General features: G+C 42.9%; 1 protein-coding gene across 16 annotated transcripts in view; it reads left to right on the forward strand.

Moving 5' to 3' along the window:
* The window catches only part of NUP214 (nucleoporin 214), an 81,040-nt gene that overhangs the window by 35,284 nt on the left and 21,357 nt on the right, over window positions 1-24,399 (forward strand). For 9 of the 16 annotated variants that reach the window (XM_083721304.1, XM_083721293.1, XM_083721305.1 and 6 more), the window contains 6 exons: window positions 4,948-5,103; window positions 6,510-6,618; window positions 10,454-10,529; window positions 18,357-18,465; window positions 21,855-21,960; window positions 24,306-24,367. In XM_083721304.1, coding sequence (XP_083577430.1) covers window positions 4,948-5,103; window positions 6,510-6,618; window positions 10,454-10,529; window positions 18,357-18,465; window positions 21,855-21,960; window positions 24,306-24,367 — 618 coding nt within the window. The remainder of the gene's footprint in view (window positions 1-4,947; window positions 5,104-6,509; window positions 6,619-10,453; window positions 10,530-18,356; window positions 18,466-21,854; window positions 21,961-24,305; window positions 24,368-24,399) is intronic. The other 7 variants (XM_083721301.1, XM_083721295.1, XM_083721303.1 and 4 more) reach the window with 2 other exon arrangements.

Here is a 24,399-nt window from a genome sequence, read left to right on the forward strand (position 1 = left end):
TTGACTCGATGCTGAGCTGAGTTAAGGTGGACCTTTAGTCAGATCAAGTATATTAGTTTTCCTATGTTTTCATGATTAGAATCTCTTTTGCTGAAAACATGGACACTTTATGCCAAGAAACCTAAATTCTCCACTGACTCATCCTCAACCTAATTCTTCACACATTCTTTTGCTCATTTTGCTGAAAATTGCTCAACCTCTTTGCTTCTGGGCCTCAGTATTCTGACTTATTGAGTTTCTGAGCTGCAGGGTCTGGGAGGGAGCAAAATGCAGCATTTGTTGTTGTTTCACTATTATGCTGCCCTTCTTCTAACAAGCTTAGGGCAGCAAACATGGTTTCCTTCTCCCTACTACAGTGGTACCTTGGAAGTCGAGCGGAATCGGTTCTGGAAGTCTGTTCGACTTCCAAAATGTTTGGAAACCAAGGCATAGCTTCCAATTGGCTGTAAGAAGTTCCTGCAGCCAGTTGGAAGCTGCGGAAGCTCCGCCGAACGATCGGTTTCCAAAGAACATTCGCAAACTGGAACACTCACTTCCTGGTTTGCAGCAGCATTCGGGAGCCAAAATGGACGAGTACCAAGGTACTACTGTATATCTTCACAAAAACCCGGTATGGAAGGTTAGGTTGATAGCAATTGACTGGCCCTGGGGTATTGACCTCAGAGAGTCCCCAGTTCCTTGCATGGCAGTTCCAAGCCTTTCTGGCAAGGATTAATGGGAGATGTCACCTCAAACATCTGATTGGTAAAGGCTGTTTTTTTGTTTCTTTAGATTTTAAAATTTACAAACAATTGTCAAACAACCAAAACGGAAAGAGAATTCCATCGATTCCCCTGGACCTCTTTCTTCCCCTCTGTGGGTCCTTGTGTTAACTTCCCCCCCTTGCATCTTCTCTATTAATCCAAATCTATTCTATCTCCATTACAACGACAATTCATCATTAAACTACAAGTATTATTCCAATCCTACTAATAATTTTAATTTAAGAACTTTGCTTCAGGATGAGAACAGAAATCGTGTGGCGGCAGTGGGAGGCCCCAGTAGCTAAAGTGGTACCTCAAATTAAGAACAGTTTCAGGTTAAGAATGGACCTCCAGAACGAATTAAGTTCTTAACCTGAGGTACCACTGTAATACTTGTAGTTTAACTATGAATTATGGTTGTAATGCAGATAGAATAGATTTGGATTAATAAAGAAGATGCATGGGGGGGGGGGGAGAGTTAACATAAGGACCCACAAAGGGGAAGAAGGAAGTCCAGGGGAATTGACGGAATTCTCTTTCCGTTTTCGTTGTTTGACAATTTTTAAGGTAAATTATATATTTTACCCATTCCTTATTAAATTTTTGGTGTTCCTGATTTCTGATACTTCTGGTCATTTTTGTCAGTTCAGCATAGTCCATCAGCTTAATCTGCCATTCTTCTCTGGTAGGGACTCTGTCTTCTTCCCATCTCGGGCAGCAGTGGTCACGTACATAAATAGTCTTTTCTGGTCCATTGGTATTTTAGCACCTAGAATTCCGAGAAGGAAAGCTTTGGGTTTTTTAGAAAAAGTTATTTTAAACAGTTTCCCCCCAGTTTATTATATATCATCTCCCAGAATTCTTTTACTATTTTACAAGTCCAACATGTATGGTAAAAGGTGCCTTCTTTTTCCTTGCATTTCCAGCATGTATTTGACCTTGTTTTATACATTTTAGCTAATTTGCTAGGAGTTAAGTACGAACAATACATCATTTTCATATAATTTTCTTTCAAAATATGACCTCCTGTAAATTTCAAATCCCAATTCCGTAACTTCTCCCATGGTGTAAATTGGGAGTTTTTCATTCAGCATTTATTCTGCTTAAGATCATCTTCAATATTATTTATGTTCTTTTTGCCGGCTCAGTATAAGGTAAAGAGACCCCTGATCGTTAGGTCCAGTCGCGGACAACTCTGGGTTTGCGGCGCTCATCTCGCTTTACTGGCTGAGGGAGCCGGCGTACAGCTTCCGGGTCATGTGGCCAGCGTGACTAAGCCGCTTCTGGCGAACCAGAGCAGCACACGGAAACACCGTTTACCTTCCCGCCGGAGCGGTACCTATTTATCTACTTGCACTTTGACGTGCTTTTGAACCGCTAGGTTGGCAGGAGCTGGGACCGAGGAACAGAAGCTCACCTCGTCGCGGGGATTCGATCTGCCGACCTTCTGGTCAGCAAGCCCTACGCTCTGTGGTTTAGACCATAGCGCCACCCGCGTCCCTTGGCTCAATATAGTTTTGAATAAAATCTTACAAAATGTTTTCTTATATCTTTCGGATTATCTATAACTTTACCTTCTATATTGAGCTTGAAATCAGAAATCAGGTCTTGCCAGTTAAGTACATGTAAATGTTCCCTCTCACAGAGAAATAATAATAATAATAATAATAATAATAATAATAATAATAATAATAATAATAATAATAATAATAATAATAATGTCTTATTCCAACCAGGAGAAGCATGTGTCAGGAAAATCCATTAATAATCTGAATAAGCCAATACTGGGGTAAATCTGCCAATAACTAAGATCAAAAAAGAAAAAGGGAGATGATAATAAAAATTAATAATAAAACCAAAGTTAATAATAATAATAATAATAATAATAATAATAATGCCAACAAAGTCCATATACTCTATTCAAATATTTTTATATTTCTGGTGAAAATTAATTACTAATAGGAAAAATAAAGTAAAATATATACCTTATAGATTGTTCCCATGCAGATTTTTCTAAACAAACACGTCCGTGGTGGACCTCTTTTTTACACCCCCCAACATTTGCCAAATTGATTTCCATTTCAATATGCAGTTTGTTATTTAAAAAATTCAGAGCTATAAACTTTTGGAAAAGTTACTACTTTGATACTTTTTGCCATGGAGCTGTGTTGGAGCCTGGTGCTTTTGGCTCAGTCTCGCCCCCCGCCCAACTCTTTTCAGAGCAATGAGTGGGGGAAAGAGTTCGGCAATCGCACTGCCGGACTCCTCAGAACCCAAAAGGACCTTTGGGCTTTCTTGGGGGTGCACAGTGCCCTCATGCTTCTCCCAATTCACTCGCTGTCCAACACCATTCCACAGTAACCAGGACGTTGGTAACCAGGACGTTGGCTGTTTTAACCACTACACTTCAGTGGCTTGGTAGATAGGTGTACAATGAAGGTGGTTGGACTGGATAGCCATATTCATGTGAGAGAGGTGGCTCTATAGCCCCTAGAAAGTCAGTAGGCCGTAAATGAAACGGAAGTTTTGTGCATCCTACACTAATTCTGTGCATAAGCAGCAGGATTAAAGATACTAGTATTTTGTAATGGTTGGGTTGATCTGAGACTGTGCAGTTTGTTCAAAATAATAATAATAATAATAATAATAATAATAATAATAATAATAATAATAATAATATATTTATACCCCGCCCATCTGGCTGGGTTTCCCCAGCCACTCTGGGTGGCTTCCAACAAAATATCAAAATACAGTAGTCCATCAAACATTAAAAGCTTCCCTAAACAAGGCTGCCTTCAGATGTCTTCTAAAAGTCTGGTAGTTGTTCTCTTTGACATCTGGTGGAAGGGCATTCCACAGGGCGGGTGCCACTGAGAAGGCCCTCTGCCTGGTTCCCTGTAACCTTGCTTCTTGCAGTGAGGGAACCACCAGAAGGCCCTCGGCGCTGGACCTCAATGTCCGGGTAGAAAAATGGGGGTGGAGACGCTCCTTCAGGTATACTTGGCCAACTTCGACATACGCAGCCATGAAGCCCTTATTGAAAATCTGTTTATGGCAGGAAACGTTGTTGCAAAGTGCTGGAAATTCATAATGGGCCACTACACACGATAGTATGGTTGAGGAAAGCCTCTTGGGAGGCAGAACTAATAACGTTAACACATTAACACATCCTTTGGGAATGGAAGTGGAAATTGTGATGAGCTGTTGCAAAGATAGGACCCTTTTGTGTAAATTCTGATTACTGTATTACTGTATGGGTTCTCAGAGGACCTTTTCCTTTCTGTTTTGGTCTCATATCGTTGCAATATTTTTTTTTTTTAAATGCACACAGGGCCTCGAAGCCCTTGGCCCAGAACCAGATAACCACAGAACTGATTTCATATGGGTGCTGTGGACTTAAGACTCTGAAATAGCAACCTCCCCAGCTGTCTAGCAAACTGTTTTTGAAAGGGTCCTTCAAGAGCAGTTTGTGGTAGGGAACAGCAGAGCCCGATACTTCAAAGGGAGGAAAGGAGAAGGAAACTAAAACCCATCTTTCTTTCCCCTTCCATGGTTCTTTTAATTTTCCCATAATTTCTGCATAGTCTGACAAAACCATTTAGTTTAATTCTCTCTCCCCCCCCCCATTATATTTCTTTATTATACATTATACTGTTGAATTTACCTTAATCCTGCTAGCGTTTTAACTTGTTTACAGTTATTTTAAGAAGATGGCTTGAAGATGGCTATCATATCTCCCATCAGTCTCCTCTTATCCAGGCTAAAAATACCCAATTCCCTAAACCATTCATCCTAAAGCTTGGTTTCCAAAGCCTTGATCATCTTGGTTGCACATGTTCCAGTTTCTCAGTATTCATCTTAAACTGTGTGGCCAAGAACTGGACACAGTCCTGTAGTCGGGTCTGACCAAGGCAGAGTGGAACTGGTTATTTCCCTTCATCTGGACACTATGCTTCTGTTGATGCAACCTAGAATTGCATTAGCTTTTTTTGCTGCTGCATTGCACTGTTGGCTCATGCTAAGCTTGTGATCTACTAAGACCCCTAGATCCTTTTTACATGTAGTACTGGAAAGCTAGGTGCCCCCCATCTTATATTTGGGCAGCTAGTTATTCCTGCCTAAGTGTAGAACCTTACATGATGTTTACAAGATGTTTGATTCTCTGCTGTTCATAGTAACTTAACAATCTCCCACCCCATTCCAGTAGCCATGCCCAGAATCATCCCCCAAGGGGCAGACAGCACAATGCTGGCAACAAAGACAGTGAAGCATGGAGCCCCCGCTCCTTCCACTGGCCTCCCAGCACCCCAGGCAGCAGCAGAAGCAGCATTGCGGAGACAGATGGCTACCCAGAACCCAGGTAAACCTCACATTCTGACCAGGTATCGATTTGGGGTTGCTAATGATTTTGTAGACTCTGTACATCTCCTCAAAGGGACACAGGTGTCTCTGTGGTCTAAACCACTAAGCCCCTCGGGCTTGCTGATCAAAAGCTCGGCGGTTCAAATCCCCGTGATGGGGTGAGCTCCAGTTGCTCGGTCCCTGCTCCTGCCAACCTAGCAGTTCGAAAGCACCCCCAAAAAGTGCAAGTAGATAATTAGGTACCGCTCCGGCAGGAAGGTAAACGGTGTTTCCGTGCACTGCTCTGGTTTCACCAGAAGCGGCTTAGTCATGCTGGCCACATGACCCGGAAAAACTGTCTGCAGACAAACGCCGGCTCCCTCGGCCTGTAAAGCGAGATGAGCACTGCAACCCCAAGTCGTTCACGACTGTCAGGGGTCCTTTACATTTACCTTTTTGCACATCTTCTCACTTTTTATCTCGGGTTTTCCTTGAGAAGGTTTTCACCCCATTGATGAAAGCAAAAGAGGAGGTTTAATCATGACTGAAAAAGAGGGGTTGGTTCAGAAAATACTTCAATGGAGTCTCATTGGTTGCTTGGTCATCTTCCAAACCAGCTCAGCATGTGAAGGGAATGAGAGCACACAGCCTTCTTCCACTCCTAAACAATGTTCTGCCCCGCTTGTGTGGATTAGATAAATTCATGAAGAGTGAGGCTATCAATGGCTGCTATATAAAAATCATATGCAAAGAGCAATGCAGCACAGCAGCACATAACAACCTCACACAAAAATGCTGACGGGCACACAATCATATACTAATAAGAAGAACATTGCAGTCTGGCAGATACCATTACCCTTGTGCAGAGTACATTTCGGCAAGGCTTACAGGGGAATCACGTGGTCCCAAATTATCATTTTACTGAAGAATCTTCTAAGAAGACAATAATAGATGATTTCAAGACCCTGATTGCAATCCTCATCCCGGGGAAGACTTCAGGGATGCCAGTCTCTGAAAGAGGTTATACTGGGTCTCAAGAGGTGATGCCACTGAAGGGCCCAAACGTATGGACAGATTATTACAATTGTGTGCACTTCAGCATTTTTTAGCCGTGGCCTTTGATGTCTACTTGCCATCCTCTGTTGGAGGCAGTGCACCTCTGAATCCCAGTTTTATTTATTTATTTTTATTTAGAACATTTGCTCTTTGGCCAGAAAGGCTCCTAGAGCAGCTTACATACACTCAAAACAAGACTGTCTTGCAGTCTAAGAATGAACGCAACACACCTGGAGATGCCAAGGGGGCCTTCTGCATGCAAAGCGGGTGCTCTTTCTCTGAATAGGCAGCCTCTTAACGTTGTCTGGTTAATCATAGTCAGGTTATTTTAACCATTAGCATGTCTCTTTATTATCATTATGTTTAAAGCTGCGAGTGCTTCCTTAACTGAATCAACTTTGAAGAATGTCCCTCAGGTGGTGAATGTGCGAGAACTCAAGAGTAATACTTCTCCTCCAGCTGTTTCTGCAATAATAGGGTAGGTAAACCCTTTTAATTTCCTGCTCACCTTTCAAATGTCTTGTTTTTGTTTAAGCCATGCTTGCAGGAAGGTTCAGCTGTCAGTAGGGCAGTGTAATTGTTTCAGAAAGGCTGTGGTGAGCCTCTGCTTGGGCTCCTGAAGCTGGTTGGCTTGTTTTTAAAGGAGCAAAGGGGCCATTGAGAAAGAAGAAGCTCTCTGTATTCCATGGTCTTGGCTTTCGTCTTATTTTAAAGTTTCTAGTCCCTGGCCTTCCAGAATTAAATTGCGTGTTGATTTAGTGAACCGGAATGCAAATACAGGCATCCCCCACATGCATGTGATTGACTTGCACATGGCCCATATACAATGTGCATGACCCGCCTAACAGCTGATGTGTGCTAGCACAGCCACCACTACTGCTTTAGAGTTTCAATTCCAGTTGAAGCTCTAGAGTTTCAATTCCAGTTGAAGTTGTATATTTGGTACAGTATTTTTCTCTGGATTGGAGAGAGAGTGGCAGAGAGAGCATTTAATGGGAGTTCAGAGGTTGCTCCCTACTTAAAGCAATTTTCACTTATGCACACGAGGCTCTGGGACGTGACCCCCGCATAAATTGGGAGTTGCCTGTACATTCAACCTTCCTGAAGTCACATGGAGGATACAAGTTTCTGATTTTTATGTCCACCTCCTTCACCCCACCACCCCACCTTGCCAGTCCCAATTAAGCACGATAGCACCTGGTGCGTGTTTATCGCTTCAGAGCATCTCCAAACAAATCCCCAGCCAGATGGTCAAATATTCGTAGTTGTCTATACACTTGCTAACTTGGGAACAAAGTGCCTTATACCAGGTTAAATGGGTCCATGTAGCTCAATATTGTCTCCATTTACTGGCAGCAGTTATCCAGGATTTCAGACAGGGGTTTCTCACAGGCCTGACTAGAGTTGTCTGGGACATTCTGCATGAAAAGCAGATTCTCTGCCACTGAGCCATAGCTTTCCCCCCTCTCAGCTGCTGCTTCTTCTTTGCAAATTGCCCCCTTTTTAAGGTGTAAAAGACATCACCTGTCCTTCCTTTATGTAAGTTGGCAATTGATTGGTATTCCATCCTGAAAGGTGAATTGGCCACATTTTGGTTTATGTCCCCTTCTTTTTGTTTGTCATTCACGAACTCCTTCCATTGTCTGCCTTTCCCCCCACCTTTTTTTCCTTTCCTTTCCTTTCCTTTTTTTATTTTTACAATGTGAAAAATTAACCTCCTTGCAAACTAGCATCAGATCTGCCTGCTTTTTTGGCCATCCGTCTGCTCTGTTTATTCCCTCTGCTACTGTGAAAAACATCTGCTCTGTCATATTGTGCTTGCCATCCTGTCTTTTATATATATCCTGCTGGGATTTTGCACATGCTTTATCTGATGCCACTGATGGTGATGGTTACGTCTCATAATCCCAGCACATGGCTGGTTCAAGGGTTAAATATTAATTAGGAACATGATTACCCTAGGAACAGAGAGAGAGAGAGAGAGAGAGAGAGAGAGAGAGAGAGAGAGAGAGAGAGAGAGAACTGGTCAGGACATAGAAAGATGCTTTATACTAGGTCAGACCATTGATTCCATTCAGCTCAGTACTGTCTACACTGACCAGCAGCAGCTCTGCAGGATTTAAGGCATGGAGTCTTTTCCCAGTCCTACTTAGATATATTAGGGATTGAACCTGGCACTGTCTGCATTTAAAGCGCACCCTCTACCATCAAGAAGAAGAATCTTTATTTGCATGGGGCACTAGAAATAGCAATAAAATAAATTAATATACAATGTACCCAACATAGAGGTAAAAACTTAACTATATAAAATACATTCTGGAGGTTTACATCAACAATCAAATAACAGATCTTATTCTAATTTTGCCTGATAAAAAAATTGCAGTTTTTGCTGTCACCTGGTTATCTTGATCTGCTAGAAGAAAAGTCACAGTAGCAATGGTTAAGTGACCTGGTATGGACAATAGTAGAGGGGTAATAACTTCACTCCTCAAATATTTATAAAGGGTGCAAGGTAGAAGCACATGAGCTACTGATTCAATACTGCCATCTCCACATTTGGCATAAGCTTTTTTCCAATGAAATCGAACCTCAAGTAAAGCTGAAGACAGTATATTTAATCTTGCGTAAGTGAAAGTGCACCTGTGTTTTGGAATTGTTAAATTTTGCAAATAGTGTGCCAACGTATCAAAATGTCTAGGTGGAAAATAATCATACCATGGACAAAATTTCCTCATGCTCTACCATCAAGCTGCAGCCACTTCCCAAATAGGTACACAGAGAGCTGTAACTGCCTTGTAACGAAGTTTGACCATTGACCCATCTATTTCAGTACTGTCTTCACTGACTGGCAGTGGCTAACCAGGGTGGAGATGCCAGGGATTGATTCATGTTATTGTCAGTGTGACAAAAAATAAAAGAACCCAGTCTATGTAAATGGAGGAGTGTGTTTGTGTGTATACACACACTCACACCAAAGGGGAACGCAACACTTTCTCTGTGCATCCCCTACCCACACCTGGCTGTTGCTGCAAGCAAGCCTTCTGCAAACACCCTCACAAAAAAAATTCTCTTGGATCAGACCACAGGTCTTCTGCTATCAACAGGAACCAAGAAGAAGCCCCCAAGCAGTGTAGGGGTGGGGGTGCATCTTGAGTGTGTTTGCCTTGCTGGGCTGTGCCCGTGAACTCTTATAAAGCCTCTAGCTTGCTTGTTTGGATGGAGGATAGAGAGGGGTGGATCAGTGTGTTTGTAGAAACTAGCCTACTGTACGAAAGTAAAAAAATTACAATGATTGCTTCTCATACTTTTGCCTCTTGCCCCACCTCCTATTGGCACGTTGCCTCCAGAAGGGACTGCAGCCCTTGGAGGAAGGATGGGATAAAAATGGAGTAAATATGAAAGTAGTAAAAAGGTAGGGGATTCCTATCTCTGGTGCGTTTGATTGAGTCTCTGCACTAGGCATAACCCATCCGAACTGATGGAGCAGAGACCCATGCAAACATACTCCAAGCTGCCACTGACTTGAAGGGTGACTCTACTGCGTCTTGAATGATGTTATGGACCCAATCTTGTCCTATGCAAAGATGGAGGAGAATTATGCAATCTTGGTAGAATGTAATCGGCACAACAGTAACTCATGAAGGGGTGCAGCAGGCAACACGCCCTTTGAGAATCTTGCATTTTCTTTTGGCAGCTTAGCATTTATGCTCTCACACAGAGTTAATCCTCATCATCTCCAGGAAGGGCTGGGAGAGAGCCTCTGCCATTCAGTGTACAGTGAGGGGGGGAAGTATTTGACCCCTGCTAAATTTGCCCGTTTGCCCTCTGACTACTTTGGTGGCTACTTTGGTGGATCTGCAAAGAGGAGTGGGACAAAATACCTCCTGAGATGTGTGCAAACCTGGTGGCCACCTACAAGAAACGTCTGACCTCTGTAATTGCCAGCAAGGGTTTTGCCACCAAGTACTAAGTCATCTTTTGCAAAGGGATCAAATACTTACTTCACTCATTATAATGCACATCAATCTCTGTCTTCTGGGTTTCTGGGGGTTTTCCTGTTGTTATTTTGTCTCTCACAGCTACATTAAACCTACCATGACAATTATGGGCTGGTCATTTCTTCATCAGAGGGCAAACAGGCAAATTTAGCAGGGGATCAAATACTTTCCCCCCTCACTGTAGGAAATACTGAGCTATATGCACCCCAACAATCTGGCTCATTCAATGGCAGCCTCCTTTGTTCCTGTGTTTTGTTTGTTGAATTCTTTGGTGGTTTGTTTGGCCTCTGAAATCTTTTCCTTTTCCTTTTCCAGGTCATCGGTTCCTCAGTCGGCTGCACAAGCTGTCCACCAAGTTCTGGCAACTGTAGCTACCAATCAAGTGAGCCAGGTATCGCCCGTCCCTTGAAACTTCTCTTTCTTTATAGACCTTTCCTTTCGTAGAGACCAGAGTTTTTGCTAAGGGGTGTAGCTCAGTACTTGAGCACTTACTTTGCATGCAGTAAACCTCAAATTCAATCCCTGGCATCTCCAGTTAAGGCTGGGAGAGAGTCCCTAGCCTGAAACCCCTGGAGAGCCACTACAAGTCAGTGTAGGCAATACTGAGCCAAATGGACCTAAACGTCTGACTTGTACATAAGTTTAGCTTCTTATGTCCTGTCCCATATGACACCACTGTTGAAACATTAGCACTAGCTGTCCCTCTACTACCAAGCCAAGTTCAAGGTCCATGTATTCAGTTACAAAGCCCTGAACTGCATAGATCCAAGATGCTGCCTAATAATCCTTTATATCCCAGCTTGATCACTGAGAATCATCTGCAGGAGTGTGTCTGGTCATACTCCAAGCTGGTGAGGCTTGTTTGATGACAACAAGAAACCAAGCGTTTAGTGTCATCGGCCCAGTTCTGTGGAACACTCTACCACTGGAGATTCAGTGGACATCTTCTGTGCCAACTTTTAAATGCCTGCTGCTAACTATTCTATTCCACCAGGCCTGTGCAGGTGACTAATAGTATATTATTAGGGAAATATTAGGGCTCAAGTCCAATACTCTGGGCTCAGCCCTTCTTATGCACATTTCCATTCTATACAGTCATACTTCATGTTGCATCCGCTTCAGGTTACGTGTTTTCGTGTTGCATCCTGCGGCAACCTGGAAGTACTGGAATGGGTTACGTCTGGGCTTTGCCACTCACGCATGTGCAAAAGCACTAAATCGCACCTTCTGCAGATGTGGCACTTCGGCTTGCGTCAGTTCCATGTTACGGACAGGCCTCCAGAATGGATCCCGTCCATAACACGAGGTTCCACTGTAATTATCCAACAATCCCTCCCTTTGTTCAGAAAAAAGGCCCCCTTACCTTTGCTTTGGAATTCATAATTCTCCTTTAAACTTCCAACCATTTGTTTCACTTTCTTTTTTGGCTTTCTGCTTCATTTTTCTTTCAACTTATGTTCATGACACATGCTTAATGCAGCCTGAAAGTAATTCTTTAACACCTTCTCTACAATACCCTATTTACTTTCTAACGTTACAATCTCAGTTACATCCTGCTGATGCCCTTTGTAGCTCTAGAGATCACACACAGAACAAGCAATAATAACAGTATGACAAGTAAGCCTAGGATGTTGTACTCAAAATATTACAGTAGAACTATAAGCAATTCAAGGGGGAGCTATGGAATAGAGTCCATGAATCAGATACAGTGGTACCTTGGGTTACATACGCTTCAGGTTACACACTCCGCTAACCCAGAAATAGTGCTTCAGGTTAAGAACTTTGCTTCAGGATAAGAACAGAAATTGTGCTGCGGCAGCGGGAGGCCCCATTAGCTAAAGTGGTGCTTCAGGTTAAAAACAGTTTCAGGTTAAGAACGGACCTCCGGAACGAATTAAGTACTTAACCCGAGGTACCATTGTATTTCAGTCCCAAAGGTTTTCTGAAGGCATGTATCCCTGTGAGGAAGAATCAGAAAATCATAGAATTGCAGAGTTGGAAGGGACATTGAGGATCATCTAGTCCAACCCCTTGCAGCACAGGAATACACAGCTATGCAAGAATATGCAGCTTCCCCATATGGGGATTGAACTTGCAGTCTTGGCATTATCAGCACCATGCTCTAACCAATTGAGAAGAAACACGCAAAACAGAATGAGAACCAAGGATTGCTCTTTTCAGGCCCAAAAAATTGTCTGAAGGATGACAGTCTTTGTTCTCTGGATCAATCCATGTGATTGGGCATCCAAAGGAGAAAAGAAGGCATGCAAGGAATGGGCTTGCCCCTTCTCCTCAGGTGGTAGGAATGGTATGACCCACACAAGTTGATCATAACACACATCTATGGTGTTCAGATAGGTGTTGTTAAGCTCCTGCTCCTCTTCTTTTCCACCGGGGAATCGAGTTTGAAGGATCTATGTCCCTGGCCTCCAAGATCAAGTCGTAGTTGTCTTGAGGCCATTAGGAGGACGCAACTTTTTACACCAGGCTGTGGCTTGTGGTGCTTGGCAGCAGCATGGGAAGTGAGGGACACTTGCAACAGTCCAGTTTCAGGGTGCGAGGGAACATAGATCCAGTCTCCAGGTTCCAATGATAAAGATCCTTCAGTGCTTCTAGGAGGGTTCCTAACCCCCTTTTGAATAGAGAAATCTCTGTGCCCTCATTATTATCCCACTTTTCAGAAACCTGTAATTTGAAGAAATAGCAGGAGACTAAAAGCAGAGTTCATCAGGGGCTTTCAAAAGAGTCCCATTCATTCCACAAGCCTCACTAGTTAGCAGGGCAAGAATAGGCCCATTAGCAGCAAGCTAGTCTTCACTCTTTGTAGTGGCATAGCCTCTTCCGCCACAGGAAGTTTTCTAGACTGTGCACCCTGTCCCTTTTTGACAAAGTTATTGACCTAATTTTTCTTACAAATATGTTAGTGGTTGCCTCTGTATTAGCTTTAAAACAAGGAGAACCTAATCCAGTTTTTAGCAGCCACAGGTGCTGTTGCTGTTCATTTCTCCCTCCTTTTTGTGTGTGTAAAACCCTTTCCTGCCTGCAGGCTGTCTTGCCAGAGTGGTGCATGCTCTAGTTATCTCTCGCTTGGACTACTGCAATGCGCTCTATGTGGGGCTACCTTAGAAGGTGACCCGGAAACTACAACTAATCCAGAATGCGGCAGCTAGACTGGTGACAGGGAGCAGCCGCCAAGACCATATAACACCGGTCTTGAAAGACCTACATTGGCTCCCAATACGTTTCCGAGCACAATTCAAAGTGTTGGTGCTGACCTTTAAAGCCCTAAACGGCCTTGGTCCAGTAAACCTGAAGGAGCGTCTCCACCTCCATCTTTATGCCCGGACACTGAGGTCCAGCTCCGAGGGCTTTCTGGCGGTTCCCTCACTGTTTTCTGGAAGCCACCCAGAGTGGCTGGGGAAACCCAGCCAGATGGGCGGCGTATTATTATTATTATTATTATTATTATTTATTATTATTATTTTTTCACACAAAAAAAACAAAACAACTTCTGGCTCTTCTGTCCTGATGGCTGTGCAGTTGCTAAAGCTGAACTATTCTTATAATCAAGACTAGCCTACCTGCAGAGTTTTGAAGGGCAGAATGTAAGGTTTTTCAATTTAAAAGAGTTAAAACACAGGCAGGTTGCCAAATACACAACTTATCCTTAATGCTGCTGCTTAGAATTGCCACCTTATAATTGTGAATGGGGAAACCCAGCCAGATGGCTGGGGTAATAATAATAATAATAATAATAATAATAATAATAATAATAATACAATTTTTAAAGGTATAAGCGAGAGCAGCAGGTCGTAACAGTTAAAAAGTAATAAAATAAGAAAGAAAATACAAAGCAAAAGGCAAAGGTTAATAATACAAAATGAAAGTAAGCTACTTGTTGCCAAAGTTGTTTAAAACTATGACGAAGGAAGAGGACATCTCCCTGCCAATCGCTTGCTTCCCAGCACAGTGCAAGTCAGAAGCTGCAAGATAGCATAAAGCAGTCAGGGAGGAGTTGGGTATAGAAGAAGGGAGGCAAATTGCTAACCCTCCTTTTTTCTTCAAACTGAAAGGCACAGGAAAACTTCAGGATAACGTAAGTAAGAAAACTCAAGCCTCAGAGCTTATTTAAATTTATTGTGTATTATAACCATGATCAGATTAATTCTGTTTCCAAGCTCTTAAAAGCAATCCATATGTCACAATCCAGTTTGGGAAATGGGACTGAATAGTGGCATAATTTTGGGGAGATATGCCAATTTTCTCCCATTGTTTCAACTGCCTTTCGTAAGCCCCATGAGCAAGGGTTTTTAATGCTCAGTCTCTTACAGACTGCACAAACTCAAGCTTTCTTTAATTTTAATTTTTCATTTTCACCTTTTACATATATTTTTAACAAGAAAAACAAAGTATTTACAAATCTACGGTAATTTACCTTCCCCTTGACTTCCCCCCCCTCCTTTCTGTGGTTACTTATTCTATATCTTTTTATTACTGCATATCCAATTCAATTATATTCATTTTCCCTTATCTTCCACTTAATTATCTCTTACTGCATGTGTTTATATCAGTCCCACTAATGTTTTGATTTTTTACAGTATATCTTCAAATAATAAAATTTCCCCACTCTATTTTTAAAAGTCTTTCTTCTTGATTTCTTATTCTTCTGGTGAGTTTCACTATTTCTGCATACTCCATTAATTTTAATTGCCAATCTTCTTTTATAGGAACTGTTTCTTCTTCCATCTGCGGGCATAAATCATTTGAGCAGTTGGGGTAGCATACATAAACTTTTTTCCCCTGTCCCCTGGGTACTTCTCCATCAGTTATACCTAAAATAAAAGCTGCTGTTTTTTTTCACAAAAGTTATCTTCATCATTTTTTAAAACTCATTATAAATCATTTTCCAGAAAGCTTCTTTCTTTCTTTCTTTTTAAAGTTATGTATTGGCATTCATAGATAAACAAAAATACATACCAATTGCAAAGTATCTTTCTTTAATATACTAAAACAGCTACTTAGTCTAAAAAAGAACAGTTAGAAAGAAGAAAAGAGAAGAGGACAGACTTAGAGAGAAAGTAAGAGAAAAGGGAAAGAGAGAAAAAAACTAAAGAAATGTAGAAAAGAGTAAAATAACTTCCAGTTCTTTGTCCTGCAGCTTCATATGATATTCATTTGTTAAAATCCAACCATTCTGTGTTCAGTAAACCACTGTTTCTATCTTCAAATCCTGATATTACAAGTTCAGTTTCCTTAAGGTTGCCATATTTCAGAAAGTAAAAACAAGGACACCCCGAAAGTTGTGTTGCTTTTTTTTTTAAAAAAAAGGAAACCCCCAAAATTGTTGAGCGTCTCTTCCCCACCCCACCCCCGACAAACTACAAAACACATTTCAGAAATCTTCCACCTCCCCCCCAGACATCAATTCCACCTTTGAAATTCTGGTAATGTCCAGGAAAATCCAGATATATGGCTATCCTGATTTTCTTATCATGCAAATTTCTGACAAATGTCAAAAACATTTCTCTCTCTCTAATTAAGCATGTTAACTTTGCTATCTCAGCCAGATCCAATAATTTTATCAGCCATTCTACTATAGTGGGCAATGCTGTATCTCCCCATCTTTATTCGTAAAGCACACTTGCTGCTGTAATCATATATTGGAGTAATCTTCCACAATCTTGTTCTAATTGTGTATCCATTAGCTCTAAGAGGAAAAGTTCTGGCTTAAATTGAATATTAGCCTTTTAAAATCTGCTGTATCTATGCATGTATGTATGTATATATGTTTGTGCAGCCAATATTTTTTAGCTTTTTTACATGTCCACTGGCATGATAAAAATGTCCCTTCATGTTCTTGGCATTTCCAGCAAACGTTTGAAACATCTTTATGAATTCTGAATAGTTTCTCAGGAGTTAAATACCAAATATTATTTTATAAAAATTCTCTTTAAGATTGTAACACAATGTAATTTTAAAGCCCCTTAGTTCACATATGTTCCCACTTTTCAAAGTGTCTTTATTTAAAAAAATTACTTGGTTACGTACATACATTTTCTCAATCTTCAGATCTTAAATTCCTTTCTACAGATCCATCATATCTGATATGAGTTGGGGAAAGAGTACGGGGTGGTAGACTTTCATTCTTTTACATAGTGTATGTGCAAGATTTCTGTGTTCGTGTCACTTGTGTCTTTTTATTCACTTACTAGTTTTCATTGGAATTGAGAGAGGTTGTGGGGCCTAGGGCATGGTTGGTTTCCTCCAGTTGGCTGCAGTGAGTTTTGCTGGCATCTGTATGAAAGGGAGGCGTTGTTGGGTCAAGTTAGCCATATTGATTCTTATGCTATCAGTGCATTCTTGTTGTTGTCTTCTTGGGCTGTGTGTGTAATAAAGGGGAGCCACACCAGGGTGAAGGCATCGTCTTTTTATTTGTCCCCGTGTTATTTTCGGTTTGTTGGTTAGCTTTTCTAGTAAGGGTGTTTCCCATACAGTTTGGTGCTGGTGGTCCATGTTCACTTTGCCTATCATCCGTTTTCTGTGAAAAGCTTGTGGTGAAATATATACGGGTGTCTTTTGGCACAACCTAGGTATGCATGTATCCCAAATTCTAGCAAACACAAGCTCTCAAATTCCTTGACTCAGGCTGCAAAAAAAATTATTTACTCAGAGAAGTCCCACACATGACAGAGAACACAAATACCACACACACACCACTATGTCCAAGGTTTGTCTCAAGAGGTAACAGACAGCAGCTTAGGTTCCTCGACCAACCCCATGTTTTTCCAGGCCCAGAGTAGACACGATTACAAGTTAGGGAGGGGGACCAAGACACCTGGACTTTGCAGTCTGCTGAAGACTAGTGATTCAAGTTTCATGATTTCAAGACCTACAGCCACAAACAATATGCTTATGGACTTCCTAATGTTGGTGAACTGTGGCTCCCATCAGCCCCTGCAGCTCGCATGGCCAATGGCCAGGAATGATGGGAGTTCTCACTCAGCATTGTCTGGAGGGGATTCCTAAACTTTGGTTTACCAATTACAAAGGTGATATTGGCACAGCTTTAGGGCATGATAGCTTCTTGCTGAGGCCTAATAAATGGTAACATGATACCATTTCAGGTGCACTTCAGAGGACATTGCACCAATTCAGGGAACAATGCAGGTAGCATTTTGGGAGATTGAACTGCAGTGGAGCCCACTACCTCTTTCAAGCTGCTGCTGCTGCTGCTGCTGCTGCTTTTCTTCTTCTTCTTCTTCTTCTTCTTCTTCTTCTTCTTCTTCTTCTTCTTCTTCTCCTCCTCCTCCTCCTCCTCCTCCTCCTCCTCCTCCTCCCCCTCCCCCTCCTCCTCCTCTATCCCATCTTGTCCCCAGAACTGGGACTCAAGCTGGCTCACATAGGTTAAAACAAACATGGATTAAACACAGATTGCTAAAAACATGTAAGATAATAGTTAAAATGTAATGAAGCTACAATAGAATTAAAATGATGTAAAAACAAGTCTGTTATGAGGACTGGCTGCTAACTCCTTTTAGCTGAGGGAGTCAGCCAAGACAACACCTTCTGGTCTGGATGGTCCAGGAGTGGTTGGAGGGCACACTGCCTCACCAGGGTGCTGCCTCTTATTCCTTGATCCACCTCTGAGCAGGATGGCTGATGGTGCCCCAAGAACATGGCACATTAAGCCTTCCAACCTTTGCATTCTGAAAGGGCTGTTACTTACTGCCTTCTCCCTGACACACAAGCTTTCTATGTGCAATAAGGTTTAGTTGTTGGTGGTTGTTTTGCATTCAAGCATATTTACCTGCTTGTACTCTGAAGTGGGTAAGGCCAAGCAGCAGATGTGCCAAGCTGAACACGCGTAGGATTTCCTAACTTTGCCTTGGGGCAGATTCTCTGTGTGCCTGCTAAGGACATGTTTCTTCTGCCCTTGCATGGTGCCTCCTCTTTTTCACGGGGACTGCAAACAGGCAACTCCCCGTTTGTGTGGGGGGTGTTCCAGGTCACTGTGTGTGTCAGCCCATTCTTCCCCAACCCTGTTCCACCCTGTCCCTTCCAGGGGGTGTCGGTGGTCGCGCGTCAATCAGATATGCACAAAATGGTCGCTGCCTGTAGTTATGTCTTGTCCTAGAGTGCACCATCTCTCAAGCCCTTATCCTTCCTTGCATGCTTCTTGGCCTAACTACTATTGTGTTTTGTTTTGTTTTTGTTTTAGGGACCTTCACCAAGCTCACTTAAGATGCAGTCTCCACCCAACTCTTCTTCCGTGGCAAGTGTCACCATGGCATCTACTGGCCAGCCATCAGCTGGCAAAAAGAGCACAGGTCAGTTTATGCTGCTGCTGTTGTTGTTCAAATTGATATCCTTACCCTTCTCCTAAAGGCACCCAGAGCATCAAAAACACAAGATAAACTGTCTAAACACAATTCTTAAGCAGATGCAAACTGGGAAAGATCTGTACGCAGAAGGCTTGTGGGAAGAAGACGATCTTCAGTAGGTTCCAAAAGACACTGGAGATGGCACCTGCCTTAATATTTAAAGGGAGGGGGATCCAAAGAGTAGGAAACCAGTGCTAGTCCTACTCATAGTAGACACGTTGTAGTTAATGGATGTGACTAATTCAGATCCATTAATTTCAGTGAGTCTACTCTGACAGGTAAAGCTTGGTTACAACCCAGAGCGAGAAGCAGAAAGCACCAGAGGATCCACCATCTCTGCTTCTAATAGTAAACTTGATTGTTGAGAGATGATGGGACTGTAGCCAAAGTAGAGCCACCAACAAACAAGAACCTGAGGGGGTGGCCCTCTATAGCTTATAGAAGTACAAGAAAACCAACAAAAAATAGCCCAATATGGACTGAGCATGCACAGTGGCCAATGCTGAGTGCCTTAGGAGAAAAACAGGAAAAATGGGGGGGGGGTAGAATGGAATGGAGTAACCTGGGGAAGGGTATGAGCTGGCTGGCCGGCAGAAGGAATGGAAGTGTTCCACCCACCAGTGGTTCATTGCAGGTCCCGTCCCAACAGTGTTAACATAGAGTGCTTATCAGTTCAGAAATGGCATTTCCCCAAAACTAATCGTAATTTCAACACACTTGCAGGACTACTTAGTTAAGCAGAAATGTAGAAGCTTGATTTCAGAATGTCTACCCTGAGTATTGTTGCGGGGCCAGAAAATTGCAGACAGAGGGGGAAAGAAGAGGGACTTGGCTTGCTCAAGGCAATTATGATGTACCATGGAGTAAAAGTATCCCAATTGCAACAAATAGTGAAATTGAGCCAGGTAGATACAGTATCCAGCTAAGTTCTTCTCAGGGTAGACATTCTGAAATCAATGTACCCAAGTCAGTCATGTCCCATCATTTTCAGTGGGTCCACTCTGAGTAGGCCAACATTGGGTACTGCCAGCTAACAAGATCTGAAGTGGCAATTACTGACTAGGAGCAAGAACTTAGGCTGTAGTGGCATAAGCTCAATGAAGACATCAGCCACCAGGGTGTAGTAGCCATTGAAAGGGCTGGTTCCAGGATCTTTAGGAACAGGATTAGGGATGAAACTGACAGTGTTGTAATGTCATTATACAAATCAGTGGTGCAACCACCAACAGGAATCATGTGTACAGTTCTGGGCATTCAAGTCTGCTATGCAGGGATTGTGACTTTTTGGCTGCATAAATAGGTAATGGCACTTAAAACCTGAAATGTTGGCAACCATGGGGTGAAGATTTATTTATTTTTAAGTCTTTCTGGAACCAATTTCATCCAGCCTTCTTTCTTCAGTGGAGCTCAGTCAGGTGCTTCTGTGAGGTTCACAAGTGGAACGTGAAAGCAACAGACCTCATCCCCCATCAGAAATGACATTTTTATTTTTATTTTAACAAATAGTACAGATTTAAATCATGAGCAAGCTGGAAATGTTGGGTATTGAATCCTACAGCACTTTCCTTGCCTTTTAAAATAATTATGGTTATTGTTTTTTAAAAATATATTTTCGTTGTTTACAGCACTAGTCCTACTCAAGAGTAGGCCCACTAAAACTACTGGAGCCAAGTTAATCATGCCCCTTAATTTCAGTGGGTCTGCTCTCAGCATGCCCCTTTCTTTGGAATTTTAACAGAAAAATATTGCTGTATAAACACATCAATATAAGCAGTCCCAAAACAGGTATCTAAACGAAATTGAGTAAGTGTAAGCATATGTTCATGGCAGTGAGATCCTTGAGCCGCTGAGTGATAAACTATTCATCTTTCCAGCCTTGCAGTGTAAGTCTCTTAGCCAATGCAAGAGTTTGCAGAACCCACTCTTGCCGCATTTTGAACATTTGTTGTTATGGTGACAATTTCGAGAGATGTTTGCCCAAGGTCTCTTGATAGCTTTTGTATGCAGTTAAATAAATAAATAAAAATACACAGTGCTATTACCTCTTGGGAGGTAGTGGCTGTCAGCCTCCCTGTTCATCACCCCTCCTTCCAGTGCATATGCAATCCAGACTGATTCTTGCTTTGGTTAGGTAACCACTCAAACTGAAATCATTTTTATTACCGGCATTGGCAATACTTTTTTGTCATGCAAGGAAGGAACCTGCAAACAGCCCTGAAAAAGGGGGTTGGTGCGATTCTGGGGTGGGGTGTGTGGGGATTCAGGCTAAACACTGTTAGCAACCCAGAATTGGAAACCATGGTCAGACCATGTTTTTCAGTTCTGAAGGCTGGTTACGGTTTATGTGAACTTAGGGGTTGGGAACATATGAGCCAGGTTGCTGGATCAGGCCAAAGGGTGGGGGTGGGGCATCTAATCCAGCATCCTTTCCCTACAGTGGCCAACCTGGTATTCACAAGCATGCTGACTCCGACAAGAGAGGGTAGAGCATAGGTTTTGTGACTGGTGTCACTGATAGCCTTATCTATGAACCTTCCTCCCTGCAAGGGATACATTTGTTTGTGGGGTAATCCATCAAGGGCTTCATGCGGGGGGGGGGGGGAGGAGGAGAGAAGGTATTGGGCCAGGACCATAGCCAAATTTGGGGCAGAGCCACACCATCCTTTCTCTCACCACGCCAACATTCGTTCATTCTGTTTCCCATATACTGTTTATTGATTCATTCATTGATTCATTCCTTCTCCTTCTCCCTCCCCCCCTCTTCTCACAACACTTCCACACTCTACACCATTCATGCATTCACCCCCTTTATAACTTCTCTAAAGTATTGTCTCTCACACATGAATACATGTTCATATTTCTAGTGGGGATGGAGTTGGAGTGGTGCAAAGGCTTGCTAAGCTGATACATTTATGGAAAGCTGCTTGATCTGCTTATTGGAGCTCAGTCATATAATCTCTCCCTTTGCCCCCACCCACTCAGTGCCAGTTTTCTAGAGCTCTCTGCCCAGAATTTGTGGTCTTAGGCTAGAGTGTTAATAGCTCCTCTATCATTACTTGTCTTGAGGAAAGGGAGAGGGCTTCTTATGGCCCATTCCAGCTTCGGAGTTAACACAGCAAGTCCCAGGAAGAGCCCATAACTCAGTGGCAGAGCATGTGCTTTGCACGCAGAATGTTCCTTCTTCATCTTAAAATAATTGGATGAAAGGTGGGGTATAAAACATAGTAACTCAAAAAGACTTGTCCTGGGAAAGCTCTCAGTGCAATGTCTCTCCCCCTCTCCCTCCCCTCTATCTATGGTGTGTGTATAACTCTGTGCTGTGTTTACAATCCCAGGGCAAGGCCCTCAGAAGATATCAGCATCCGTGACTTCTGCTGCTGCTGCGCCCACTCCATCAACAGTTGCCCAGTTCAACAAAGCGTTCACATTTACCACCTCTGTGTATGTATGGACGTCTTTCTGTTTCCGTTTCTTTGATGTCCCTTGGTAGCACTAATGTTACGAACAACAAGACACGTGATCACTTTTCAGAGGGTCGGTGTAATGCAGTGGTTATATTCCTGAGAGGTGTGTTAGGCTGAGCGATGAAGGCCACCCTGGCCTCTTAGTTCGAGTCTTGGTTAGAGCAGCCGTGGCCAACATGGTGTCCTCTAGCTGTTTGGGATTAGAGCTCCCATCAGCCCCATGCTGGTAGGAGTCGTAGTCCAAAACAGGTGGAGAGCACCTGGTTGGTAAAATTTGACTATTACAGGGGTGGCCAACTCCCAAGAGACTGCAATCTACTCACAGAGTTAAAAACTGGCAGTGATCTACCCCCTTTTGGGGGGGGGGGTTTCAGGTCAAAGTTGTTGAGTTTTTTCATGGAGGAGGTTAAATGTTGAGGTTTTTTAAGGGGAGCCACGGTTGTTCAGCTTCTTTGTGGGGAGCCAATGATCTACCAGTGATCTACCACAAACATCCAGTGATCTACCGGTAGATTACAATCTACCTGTTGGACATGCCTGGACTGTTAGATTGAGGACCCGGGGAATAACCTTCAGTACTACCTTGCAGGATTGTTGTGAGATTAAAACAGGAGAGTCATTGCTGTCACCTTGAGCTCCACGGAGCAAATATGGGGTGCAAGACCGGAGCCCTCACCCCACTTGGGAATAAACACAATGAAATCCAGTGCTTCAGAACAGGCATGGCCAGGTTTGCAGCCTATGTACACTGCGTGGGAGGTGGAGATGAAGCTCAAGTGAACTGTTGTAGGGGAGGGTACAACAACCTGCCTTCTATCCTGGTTTGACTGCCCTTGGCTCTTGTTGACAAGGGTTCAGAAGAACACAAAAACCCCACAAACACACAACATTCTATCTCATTACCAGCCACCACCAGAATTCTTGGCAATATTTGTAAGCCGATTTCTCCGTAATGGCACTAGCCCTAACGATAGTCCTTTTGCTAGGACAGAAATTGTATGTCTCACAGTGTTTTGGTCAACCTGCCAGTAGCCACTGGTGTGCGTTGAGACTGGTGGGTTTGGGAGGTCAGGAGCCCAACAGCAGGCAGCACCAGAGCCAATGACAGGCAGAGCCAGCTAAGTCCTCCCAGCTGAGTTCTGCAAGGGGCAATGCTGATTTGATTTGATTTATTGTATTTCTATGCCGCTTTCCATTCAAATGAATCCCAAACAATAAACAACAATAACAGAACACAGGTGGGGGCTGATTGAAGACAGTAGGGCAGTGCCTCATTTGCCCAGGCTAGTCTCCCCTGCAACCTGCAGCACTGGATATATAAAATAAAATATAAAATCAAAAGCATTCATGCAGATCCAGGCACAGAAACTGAAATGCAGCCATGGAGGGGCTGAATTTGAGAGCATGGAAGCTGGAAAAGATGCAGTGGCCCAGTTAGCCATAACGTAGCTTTTATGGCTTGGGAGGGAAAGCCTGTAATCTATACTCATGGAGGTGACTAAATCATCCTTTTGCCATCTGGAGGCTTCAGTTGCATAAGCAGTCACATGGAGAAGGTCGCCATGGGGTAGGCAGTTCTCATTCCATCACATTATAATCAGACCTGGGGAACAACCATTTAGATCAGGGTTGCGGTTGCTGAACTACAATTCCCACCAGCCTTTGCAGCCAGCATGGCCAATAGCCAGGGATGATCAGAATTATAGTTCAGCAAAATCCTCTCCCACGCCTGATTCAGATGGGAAGGGGTCACTGGGGATTAGGAACCCAGGCTCCCATGTGTGAATTAGGAGAAGCTGAAATTCTGCACTGTGCATGTGTTCTGCAAATTAAGTAACCATGCACATGTTTAATTTATATATGGAGGGGTCGTTCAGCGAACACTTTCATCTTGTCATGCAGTTCAGGTAGAATAGCTCATCATCTCATTGCTTTTAGGGAAAAGCCTGTGTAATGAAAACCTGAAAATAAATGGAGAGAAAGGTGGCACAGTTGTTACACAGGACTCTCTTTTTAAGAAATTATTATGATGACTAGATCTGTTTGGCCACTCACTGACGCATACTTGGGTGGCATATAGAGCCACAAAAAAACAAAAAGCAACACAGTGTTAAATAGACAATGCATAGTGCAGGTAGGTAGTGAACTATTGGCATCCTACCAAACTATACTTCCCATTAGTGAGAGCCATGATGTTTAACTGGAACAAATATGTAGTGTATACACATGTACCGTCTTCCCTCCCCGCCCCCCGCAAACCTTCTGCTTCCCTTCTTGAAAAGGCCAAATATTGTACATTAATGTTTTTGTTTTGTCTTCTAGACCTGAAGCTAACCTTGATGCAATCCTCACCTCTCTTGCAACATCTGTCCCTCCGGTAGAAGGTGAGTTTTTGTTTTAAAATGGGGTGTGCATT

The sequence above is a fragment of the Podarcis gaigeae genome (assembly GCF_964106915.1).
Source record: "Podarcis gaigeae genome assembly, chromosome: Z".
Taxonomy (NCBI): Eukaryota; Metazoa; Chordata; class Lepidosauria; order Squamata; family Lacertidae; genus Podarcis; species Podarcis gaigeae.